The 12,084-nt window shown below is 48.8% G+C and overlaps 1 protein-coding gene across 1 annotated transcript; it reads left to right on the forward strand.

Annotated features, from left to right (window-relative positions):
- The first annotated feature begins 556 nt into the window (after positions 1-556).
- LOC144164082 (uncharacterized) lies at positions 557-1,519 on the forward strand. Its single transcript, XM_077694651.1, has one exon. The coding sequence runs from the start codon at positions 572-574 to the stop codon at positions 1,517-1,519; it is 948 nt and encodes a 315-aa protein (XP_077550777.1). The 5' UTR covers positions 557-571.
- The last annotated feature ends 10,565 nt before the right edge of the window (positions 1,520-12,084 follow it).

Below are 12,084 nucleotides of genomic sequence, written 5' to 3' on the forward strand. Positions count from 1 at the left end.
ACACAAAATTCTTTTTGATATTCTGGAGCACGTGAATGTCGGTTCCGTCATTTTAGAAGGCGTCAGAATGAGCTATTCGGACTGCTCAGCCAGTCTTATTATAAACAAGAAAATAACCAGTAGTTTCCAAATCCTGTCATCCGTTAAACAAGGATGCCCTCTGGCACCTTTACTCTTTGCTCTCTACCTCGAGCCTTTTTGTTTGAAGGTAATTTACAATGACAGTGTGCGCGGTTTCAGACTTCATGAAAGTGAAGTCAAAATTCTCGCCTATGCTGACGACGTGGCCCTTATGTGTGCTGACAAAGAAAGCGTTATCGAAGTAGTGAATGATGCGGTCATGTTTTGCAAACAGACCGGTAGTGAGATCAACTGGGATAAAACCACAGGGTTTTGGCACGGTGCGTGGGACAGCACTCCAGCATCTTTTTCAAACGCACAGTGGACCACTATACCCTCACGATACCTGGGAGTGCCGCTTGACCAGTATCGTGACACGAACGAATACTGGGCAAACGAGACAGAACGGGTGAGGGGCAAAACAGGTAAATGGGGCGGTCGGGATTTATCAATGTTCGGCCGTGCGACTGTGTGCAACTTGTTTCTGGTGGCCAAAATTTGGTATGTACTGCAAGTGCTATACATGACAAGGCTTCATGTGCAAAAATTGCATAGAGTCTTTGCCGTATTCGTCTGGGGCTCCACGTGGGAGCGCACAAGTCGCACAAACTTGTTCCGTTCCGTGAGAAGTGGCGGCTTGGGTTTGGTACACTTATTCTTAAGACAAGTTGTTTCACGTTTTGTTTTTCTACGCGACCAAAGAGATGTCTTTTTGCGCAGTGTAATTCAACTCAGGCTGCGTGATGTTTTGCCAGACTTTGTCGTGTCGTCTTATGTTGTGGGGGGATCGACTGCACGGGGCTATTTAAGAGAAGTTGTTCTGGCATACCAGTTCTTAAAGGCGCGGTTTTCAATAGAATACCTCAGTACTGTACACCGAAGACGACTGTACAAAGATTTGATTGAAGTGACACTGCCGGTGCCTTTGTACCGGTCCCTACATTGCGCAGGCCCAGGACAAGACGTTCTCAAAAGAGTTAAAAAAATGCCAGTCCGGTCCTCAACGAAGTCCTTTTTCTTTCAACTGCACAGCGGTACTTTGCCAGTGAAACCTTGGCTTCAAGAGAAAGGGCTTTATGTATCCTGGGGCATCGACTGCATTATCTGTCGTAAACCGGAGACAATCGAGCACATATTTCTTGACTACAGCGATGCCGTATTTCACTGGGACATCCTGCAAAGAACTTTAAAAAAAGATCTACCAATAAGCCCTTATGGCATACGGTTTTTGCCAACCGAAAACGACGAAGGTGTGCCTTATGACATGTTCCTTGTCCTCAGCCTGCACAGTATATGGAAAACGCGTATGGCAGTGCGTCACGCTGATGTCAACGCACGTCCGGCGAGGGAATATTTCAAAGAAAGCGTCGCTTTTGTAAGAGATGTTTTCGAGGCCTAGAGTGAACCACCAGCGTGGATGAATGTATTGAACAAATTGGTATCCCTCAAGCAGTTTTAACCCACACGCACTTGCCAGAGGTCGGCAAGTGCTTTTAAGCTTGTGTTGTGCAAAAGTTGTATTGCATGTTTTGTACCAAGCCGGTAATAAAGAAAAAAAAAAAGCCGCGGAACTAGCTCAATGGTAGAGCACCGCACGCGTTATGCGGAGGTTGTGGGTTCGATTCCCGCTTCCGGAAAAAACGGCGCATTTTTTCTCGACTTGAATTTTCAATTATTTATTCCTGCAAAAAAAAAGCAATCATACCTCATTCGGCACTATAAAGCACTGTTAAAACGCCAAACAGCACTGGCAATAGGGACTGCAACTTTGATATGTGTCCTTACGGAATCCCTCATCCCGTACGTCTCTGTTCTACAAAATGCATTACGAGGGTTCTGGCTTCAGCAGTCTGAAATGCCTTTGGCTATCCCCGACTTCCGACCACGTCTTACGTGCGGCCGCTGGGAAAAGACGTTCTACGTCTCCCCGCGGTGGTAGAGGGGCGGCGCTAGTTGACCGGGCTCTGAGCAGTCGTAAATACAAAACCCCGCCGCATAGTCGAGAAGGGAGTCGCCGCGGAACTAGCTCAATGGTAGAGCACCGCACGCGTTATGCGGAGGTTGTGGGTTCGATTCCCGCTTCCGGAAAAAACGGCGCATTTTTTCTCGACTTGAATTTTCAATTATTTATTCCTGCAAAAAAAAAGCAATCATACCTCATTCGGCACTATAAAGCACTGTTAAAACGCCAAACAGCACTGGCAATAGGGACTGCAACTTTGATATGTGTCCTTACGGAATCCCTCGTCCCGTACGTCTCTGTTCTACAAAATGCATTACGAGGGTTCTGGCTTCAGCAGTCTGAAATGCCTTTGGCTATCCCCGACTTCCGACCACGTCTTACGTGCGGCCGCTGGGAAAAGACGTTCTACGTCTCCCCGCGGTGGTCGAGGGGCGGCGCTAGTTGACCGGGCTCTGAGCAGTCGTAAATACAAAACCCCGCCGCATAGTCGAGAAGGGAGTCGCCGCGGAACTAGCTCAATGGTAGAGCACCGCACGCGTTATGCGGAGGTTGTGGGTTCGATTCCCGCTTCCGGAAAAAACGGCGCATTTTTTCTCGACTTGAATTTTCAATTATTTATTCCTGCAAAAAAAAAAGCAATCATACCTCATTCGGCACTATAAAGCACTGTTAAAACGCCAAACAGCACTGGCAATAAGGACTGCAACTTTGATATGTGTCCTTACGGAATCCCTCGTCCCGTACGTCTCTGTTCTACAAAATGCATTACGAGGGTTCTGGCTTCAGCAGTCTGAAATGCCTTTGGCTATCCCCGACTTCCGACCACGTCTTACGTGCGGCCGCTGGGAAAAGACGTTCTACGTCTCCCCGCGGTGGTCGAGGGGCGGCGCTAGTTGACCGGGCTCTGAGCAGTCGTAAATACAAAACCCCGCCGCATAGTCGAGAAGGGAGTCGCCGCGGAACTAGCTCAATGGTAGAGCACCGCACGCGTTATGCGGAGGTTGTGGGTTCGATTCCCGCTTCCGGAAAAAACGGCGCATTTTTTCTCGACTTGAATTTTCAATTATTTATTCCTGCAAAAAAAAAGCAATCATACCTCATTCGGCACTATAAAGCACTGTTAAAACGCCAAACAGCACCGGCAATAAGGACTGCAACTTTGATATGTGTCCTTACGGAATCCCTCGTCCCGTACGTCTCTGTTCTACAATATATATATATATATATACAAAAAGATAGGGCAGCAGTCTACAACGCCAAGGAGGCATAGGGGTGTGGTTAGGCTCTTTTTCTTTTTCACTACGGTTAATGAAGTAAACATTTTTTTTAATATACAGAAGAAAGAAAGAAAAACACGCGCCCAGAGTGGGGACCGAACCCACGCCTTTCGATTACATGTCGAATGCCTTACCAATTCTGCTATCTGGGCGACTGTGTTCTCCTTCACTTTCTGGGCTATTTATATTTACTAGAAGTGTATCTGACGCCGGTGAATTATGTTGTTGAGCCTATGACGCCCACTTCAGATCGCCGCCGTCGGGGGCGTGATACACTTATAGTAAATATAAATAGCCCAGAAATTGAAGGAGAACACAGTCGCCCAGATAGCCGAATTGGTAAGGCATTCGACATGTAATCGAAAGGCGTGGGTTCGGTCCCCACTCTGGGCGCGTGTTTTTTTTTCTTTCTTTCTTCTGTATATTAAAAAAAATGTTTACCTCATTAACCGTAGTGAAAAAGAAAAAGAGCCTAACAACACCCCTATGCCTCCTTTGGCGTCGTAGACTGCTGACCTATCTCTCTGTATTTCCTCAACGAGCCCCTCATTTACTTACTATATTATTCTGCGAAAGCCTAGCGAGGGTCTCGGTTCTGGCAGCCTTGATGCCTAGGTAGCATAACCGGGCTTCCCGTCAGTTACCCGCTCATGACAGGCTGTAGACGTTCGAGTCACGCCCCGGGGGTTGAAAAGAAGGTCCCCTTCTCCCCGTGTAATCAGAGTGGCGCTGGCTACCACCCTCAACCGTCAGATACAATTCTAGTAAATATAAATAGCCCAGAAAGTGAAGGAGAACACAGTCGCCCAGATAGCCGAATTGGTAAGGCATTCAACATGTAATCGAAAGGCGTGGGTTCGGTCCCCACTCTGGGCGCGTGTGTTTCTTTCTTTCTTTCTCCTGTATATTAAAAAAAATGTTTACCTCATTAACCGTAGTGAAAAAGAAAAAGAGCCTAACCACAACCCTATGCCTCCTTTGGCGTTGTAGACTGCTGACCTATCTCTCTGTATTTCGTCAACGAGCCCCTCATTTACTTACTATATATATATATATATATATATATATATATATATATATATATATATATATACATATATATATATATATTTATATATATATACAGAAAGATAGGGCAGCAGTCTACAACGCCAAGGAGGCATAGGGGTGTGGTTAGGCTCTTTTTCTTTTTCACTACGGTTAATGAAGCAAACATTTTTTTTAATATACAGAATAAAGAAAGAAAGGAAAACACGCGCCCAGAGTGGGGACCGAACCCACGCCTTTCGATTACATGTCGAATGCCTTACCAATTCGGCTATCTGGGCGACTGTGTTCTCCTTCACTTTCTGGGCTATTTATATTTACTAGAAGTGTATCTGACGCCGGTGAATTATGTTGTTGAGCCTATGACGCCCACTTCAGATCGCCGCCGTCGGGGGCGTGATACACTTCTAGTAAATATAAATAGCCCAGAAATTGAAGGAGAACGCAGTCGCCCAGATAGCCGAATTGGTAAGGCATTCGACATGTAATGGAAAGGCGTGGGTTCGGTCCCCACTCTGGGCGCGTGTTTTTCTTTCTTTCTTTCTTCTGTATATAAAAAAAATGTTTACTTCATTAACCGTTGTGAAAAAGAAAAAGAGCCTAACCACACCCCTATGCCTCCTTGGCGTTGTAGACTGCTGCGCTATCTTTCTGTATTTCCTCAACGAGGCCCTCATTTCCTTACTATATATATATATATATATATATATATATATATATATATATATATATATATATATATATATATATATATATATATATATATATATATTTATATATATTGTAAAGGAGATACTCGACGTCCCTGCAGAAGGGTGGGTCCGTTTATTCGTGAACGAGGCGTCAGCGCAGCAGGGGCGAGCCGAGACGACCAGCTTATCGCGAGGCTGAGCTTGAACGTCCTCTTCTTCATCGGCATCCGGCGCGTACCCACATACAGAGATTTGCCCGTTATGACCGATGCTGGTCACAATTACTTTTCCATATGCGCTTCATACATACTTGCTACAATACCCCCGGCGAAAAAGGGAAGCCATCCTGGCGACCTAAGGGGTACACGAGACGAGCGGGTCATAGTAGGGCTTGAGCCGCGCGACATGGACTGTCTCACGCCCCCGACGGCGGCGATCTGAAGTGGGCGTCATAGGCTCAACAACATAATTCACCGTCGATGTTCGCTCCACAACCCGGTAGGGACCGTGGTATTGCGACACAAATTTCGGTGACAGTCCGGGAGTCGGGCATGGTATGTAGAGCAAGACGAGGGATCCGTTCGGGAAAGTTGGAGCTGATACCGAAACATCGTGACGTGCCTTCTGACGCTGCTGGTCTTCCGATGTAAAGCGACGAGCAAGCTGGCGACATTCCTCGGCGCGTCGAGCGACGTCTGAAACTGGCATGAATTCGGAGGCGTCAGGTCGGTACGGAAGTATACTGTCCAGCATGCAGGAAGGCTCACGACCGTAGAGCAAGAAGAACGGCGAAAATCCTGCGGTTGTCTGCTTAGCGGTGTTGTACGCACACGTCACAAAAGGAAGAACGAGGTCCCAATTGGAATGGTCCGAGGAAATGTACATCGCAATCATATCCCCCAGCGTGCGGTTAAACCGCTCCGTCAGACCGTTGGTCTGTGGGTGGTATGGTGTGGTTTTGCGGTGGACAACGTTGCATTCAGCTAGAAGGGCCTCCACGACGTCGGATAAAAACACGTGACCTCGATCACTGAGTAGCTCGCGAGGAGCACCGTGACGAAGAATGAACCGCTGAAGGAAGAATGACGCTACCTCTCGAGCCGTGGCCGCCGGTAGCGCAGCTGTTTCGGCGTAACGCGTTAGATGATCAACGGCGACGATGATCCAGCGGTTACCGGAAGCTGTGCTGGGAAGTGGGCCGTAGAGATCAATGCCCACTCGGTCGAAGGGACCCGCTGGACAGGGCAACGGCTGCAGTGGAGCGCCACTGTGCTGCGGAGGAGTCTTGCGCCGTTGACAGTCTGGGCAGGATTTAAAAAACTTTTTCACAAAGGTATACATCCCGCGCCAGTAGTAGCGAAGTCTAAGGCGCTCGTACGTTTTCAGGACTCCAGCGTGAGCACACTGCGCGTCATCGTGAAAGGAAGAGCAAATTTCCTTGCGTAGGTGACGAGGAATCACTAGCAGCCATCTTCGACCGTCGTCGTGGTAGTTCCGGCGGTACAGGAGTTCGTCACGAACGGTGCAGTGGGCAGCTTGTCGGCGCAGTGATCTTGGAGCAGCGTTTGTCGGCGGGCATGAGAGATATTCGAGAATCGAGGTGATCAATGGGTGCTTACGCTGCTCACCAGCCATGTCCGCTATGGCGAGAGGCGCCAGGGTGTTATCTGCCGTCGACAAGCTCGCGACGTCCGATGGAAGCGGCGAGCGAGAAAGGGCGTCAGCGTCGTTATGTTTGCGTCCTGACCTGTACACAACACGGATATCGTACTCTTGAAGGTGGAGGGCCCAGCGGGCGAGGCGACCGGAGGGATCCTTTAGTGAAGACAACCAACAAAGAGCATGATGATCCGTCACGACGGCGAAAGGGCGTCCGTACAGGTAGGGGCGAAACTTGCTGATGGCCCAAACGATAGCCAAGCATTCCTTCTCTGTCACAGAGTAGTTCGCTTCTGCCCTCGTCAATGTACGACTCGCATAACTACGTATGAGGAATACGCACTACGTATTCCTCATAGCCGTCCTGTCGTTGGGCGAGGACTGCACCCAATCCCACACCGCTGGCATCGGTGTGGAGTTCGATTGGTGCGCGCGGATCGAAATGTCGGAGTATGGGTGGCGACGTAAGGACACGGCGTAGCCTCAGAAAAGCGTTTTCACAGTCAGCGGACCAGTCAGAAATTTCCCCACTTTCACCGAGAAGTTGCGTGAGGGGCGCAATGATGGAGGCAAAGTTCCGTACAAAGCGCCGGAAATAGGAGCAGAGGCCGATAAAGCTTCGCAGGTCCTTCATCGTAGTCGGCTTCGGGAACTCCGCCACGGCACGAAGTTTCGCTGGGTCCGGGAGGACGCCATCTTTCGAAACTACATGGCCCAAAATGGTGAGTTTCAGAGAAGCGAAGCGGCACTTTTTAAGGTTCAGCTGCAAACCGGCGGAATTCAGGCATTTCAATACTTGTTCCAGGCGCGTTAGATGGGTCGTAAAATGTGGTGAAAACACGACGATGTCATCTAAGTAGCAAAGGCATGTTTTCCATTTCAGACCGCGCAATACGTTGTCCATCATTCGTTCGAATGTCGCGGGCGCATTACAGAGTCCGAATGGCATGACATTGAACTCGTAGAGCCCATCTGGTGTTACAAATGCCGTTTTAGAGCGATCGGCGTCGGCCATGGGGACTTGCCAGTAGCCGGACCTCAAATCCAATGATGAGAAGTACTCGGCCCCTTGCAAGCTGTCCAGGGCGTCATCAATTCGGGGCAGCGGGTAAACGTCCTTGCGAGTTATTTTGTTGAGACGTCTATAATCCACGCAGAACCGAATGGATCCATCTTTTTTCTTGACAAGTACCACGGGAGAAGCCCAAGGACTCATCGATGGTCGAATGACGTCGCGTTTTAGCATGTCCTCCACGTGTTTCTCAATAACACGACGCTCGGTGGAGGACACACGGTACGGTCGCTGTCGCAATGGTGCGTGGGTGCCAGTGTCAATCTGATGCGAAACAGTTGACGTGCGGCCCAAAGGAGTGCCATGACAGTCGAATGACGTACTGAAGAGTCGTAGAACGGTCAATAGTTGGTCACGTTGGGTCGAAGTAAGGGCGTCGTCAATGGCGTTGAGCAACATAGTCGCATCAGGTTGGATATCACATAAGCAACCGGAGCTAAGCGCGGTGATATGAACGGGAGAAACGTCTTCAGCTACGTCGATAAGAACGGAAGGCTCAACTTTCTCTATAAGGCCAACGCATTCACTGCGAAAGAGTTTGACGGGGTACGGATTTGGGTTTGAGAAAGGTACAGAACAGGAACCGGATTTGATGTCGAGGACAGCGAACGGCAGTGGAAAGGATTTGCGAAGCGACAAGAGACCAGAAGGAGCGAATATGACTGTGGTGTCCGAAACACTGCTGCACGACAATGGCACAAGCACAGATGAATCCGGTGGGATGTCCGTGTCGTCAGCAACAAGCAACTTTGCCGCGGCTTTCTCACAATCGTTTTCAAGTACCGGAAACAGCTCTACTTCAGCGCGCGCGCAGTCAATGATGGCGTGATGTAGTGACAAGAAGTCCCATCCGATAATGAGATTGTGAGAGCAGGACGGCAGGATGATGAGCTCGATGCTGTAGACGACCCCTTGAATTGTAACCCAAGCAGTGCATGCGGCCAGCGGTTCCACAGGTTGCGCACTAGCGGTGCGCAGAGTAACACCATGTATAGGCGTCGTCACCTTTCGCAACGATCGGCAAAATTTATCGTCAATAACAGAAACCGCAGCTCCAGTATCAATGAGCGCCAGGGTAAAAACACCATCTACATACAAATCAATTAAATTAGGCGGCGAAGAAGGAGGACTTTGGCATTTCGACGGTGACGCAGTTTTTGCCTGCGGAACTGCGGCGTCTAGTTTTCCGTCTGACTAGTCGTAGGGCGACGGCACATCGGAGAGAGTGAGCGGCGTCGTGGGGACTGCGAGCGACGGCTGGCGACGTCACGGTCATCGGACGAGATGGGTGTCGTCGAAAACGGGGCTGGGGCGTGCGTCATGGGTGGTGAGGGCGCATAAGGAAAGGACCACGATGAGTTGCGCGTACCCGTCATGCCACGGCGACAGTAGCGTGCCACATGTCCCGCAATCCCACACGAATAACAGATAGGGCGATTATCGGACGTGCGCCAAGGGTTTGCGAATGGGGACGCCGGATGCGGCATGACAGGCATGGGGCGAATGCGTTGAACTCCGGCAGTGGCATGACTCCCAGAGCTTGCAGCAGTCGCAAGGTAGGGTCCCGGTACGGCTCCAGTGAAGGGCCGCGCCAGGGTCTCGGCACAGGTTAGAGGCATATGTTGTACTGCGTCGGCGAAAGTCAAAGGAGCGGTCATCGGCGTTTCCGGCGTGATGTCGGCGTAAGCCACTGGGGCTACCGCAAGATTGGGCTGTCGCGTGAATGGAAGTGCGTCAGCGACTTGTTGTATCACGCTCTTGAGGGTTGGGGCTAAATTGGGCTGAGGCATCTTCGCTACATCGCCAACGAGAGAAAGCTGACGAGCCACTTCTTCGCGAACAAACTGCTGAATCTGGGCGAAGAGGACGCCCTTATCGTCAGAGGCTAAGCTGCAAAGCGAGTGGTCTTGCTCCGCGGGTTTACGAGTGAGAGCCCTCTCTCTGCGGAGTTCATCGAAGTCTTGGCAAGCATTGATGATTTCAGCAACAGTGCGAGGGTTTTTCGCGATCAGCATCTGGAAGGCATCGTCTTCTATGCCTTTGAGGATATGCTTGATCTTTCCCTCTTCGGTCATAGCGTTGTTTGCCCTGTTGCATAAGTCAAGGATGTCCTCGATTGTTAATTAACTGTTAACTTTAATACTTGAATTAAACAATTTTGAATTCAATAACCAGCACTACGTCCAAATAAGTGGCACATCTATGGGGACAAAAATAGGCCCAAAATATGCAAACATATTCATGGGAACCCTTGAGACACAGTTCTTGGAGAACTTCCCTTTAAAACCACTGTTTTACAAGCGGTACATCGACGACATTTTCTTGGTTTGGTCTCATGGTGAGGAAGCCCTGAAACAATTCATATCCGATTTCAACAATGCTCACAGTGATATCTCATTCTCACATGAGTATTCAACTTCTACAATAAATTTCCTTGACGTGCAGATAACAACTAACGGACACAGACTGGATACTTATGTGTACAGAAAACCCACCGACCGACACCAATACTTGAATTTTCACAGCAGCCATGTGAGACACTGCAAAACGGCCATTCCATACAGCCAAGCTCTACGCTTCCGCAGAATTTGCTCTAACCAAAATGACTTCGCTTCTAATTGTGATCAGCTCCGCATTGACCTCGCACGACAAAAATACCCACTACCACTCATTGAAGATTCAATCAGGAAGGCATCAGAACAGTATCGTTCTAGCCTTATTAGTGGCAATAAAACCTCCACTTCGATGTCACAAACCAATCTGATTCTGACATATTCGGCATCCGGCCCAAACGTCAATGAAATTTTAAGAAGACACCACAACTTCTTGCTCCAGAGTGAAAGAATGAAGCACGTCATTCCAGACCCACCACGCGTGGTGTATCGCCGGGCAAGAAACATCAGAGACATTGTAACATCATCTCGATCAAGAGAAACTAGTTTCACAGGTTCCACACCATGTGGAAAACCCCGGTGCAAATTGTGTCTAATGATGACACCAGCAACAAGCGCTCAGAGCAGGGAATCCGACTTTTCCATGCAGATAAGGGGCAATTTTAATTGTGACACTGCAAATATAGTTCATCTCCTAGAATGTGGTGATTGTGGTGCGCAATATATTGGACAGACTGAAAATTCTTTTAGAACTCGCATCAATAATCACAGATGCGATGCAAAAACAAAACCTTATCTCCCCCTTTCAAAACATATCAACTCTTTGAAACACCCGTTCGATCAATTTAAGGCCACGGTGCTCCAATCAGAATTTAAAACCCAGTTCGACAGGGAAGCCTGCGAATCTTATCTGATCCACAAATATAACACTCTCACAAGAGGTATCAATGAGTCTCAGGGAAGGCTGTCGTGCCTTCAAACCTAGACCTTGTAGCGGCACGTATCGCACGTTACCACTTGTCAACCGTTGGATGGTTCATCGTTGTCAGCAGGTTACTTTTCCGTATGCTTTAATGCTTCTCCTGCACGAAATCTTGTTGTATCCCATCATTACACTTTCCAAGCACTATTCGGTCTAGTGTTGTGAATAACTTATTTTCTCCGTATGCTTCATTGCTCTTTTGCCCGAAATGCCACTTTGTAAGCTATTTCTGTTCACTGCTATGGTTCCCCATGTTCTGCGATTTGTACACGTGTATTCTTTATATTCTTTCGTTTCTCAGTTTGTTGAAAGGAGCACTGACACGAAAATTTTATGTTACACTTTTATTGCTTTTATCGATGCTTAATGGTCTGGCGAACCTGAAACAGCACTTCAAATACTTCAGCGCGCGATAGTTATGTACATTGAAAGGCCTGAAAATCGTTTGTTTCAAATTCCCGCGCTTTCATCCCGAACGGCGCATATGAGAGCCTCCCGGTTTGACCTCACCGGTTTGTGCGGACGTCACCGGCGCCCGCTTGAGAGGGTGTTGCGCCCGCTCGCCGCTCGTGGGGCCGCGCGCGTGAAGTGACGTCACGAGTTTTTGATGAGCGCTGTTGCGTCACTTTTTTGGCCTCTCCTGGAGTGATGTCACGCTGATGTACATTTGCTGAGTGCCGCTCCGCGCGCTGCTCCGTCGGCGCGATAAATGCGATGCAACTGAACTATTTTCTTCACGTCACAGGCCACTCATATTTCAGCCAGGGTATTCTGTTGAGTGAAGGAAGCGAACTGTGCAATAATATTAGCGCCGAAAATTGGTGTCAGTGCTCCTTTAAAGAATACTGTGTGCGAATTTATACTGCCATTGATGACTAG

This window comes from Haemaphysalis longicornis, unplaced genomic scaffold (genome assembly GCF_048455015.1).
Source record: "Haemaphysalis longicornis isolate Haplotype H1 unplaced genomic scaffold, Haemaphysalis longicornis Haplotype H1 scaffold_1, whole genome shotgun sequence".
Taxonomy (NCBI): Eukaryota; Metazoa; Arthropoda; class Arachnida; order Ixodida; family Ixodidae; genus Haemaphysalis; species Haemaphysalis longicornis.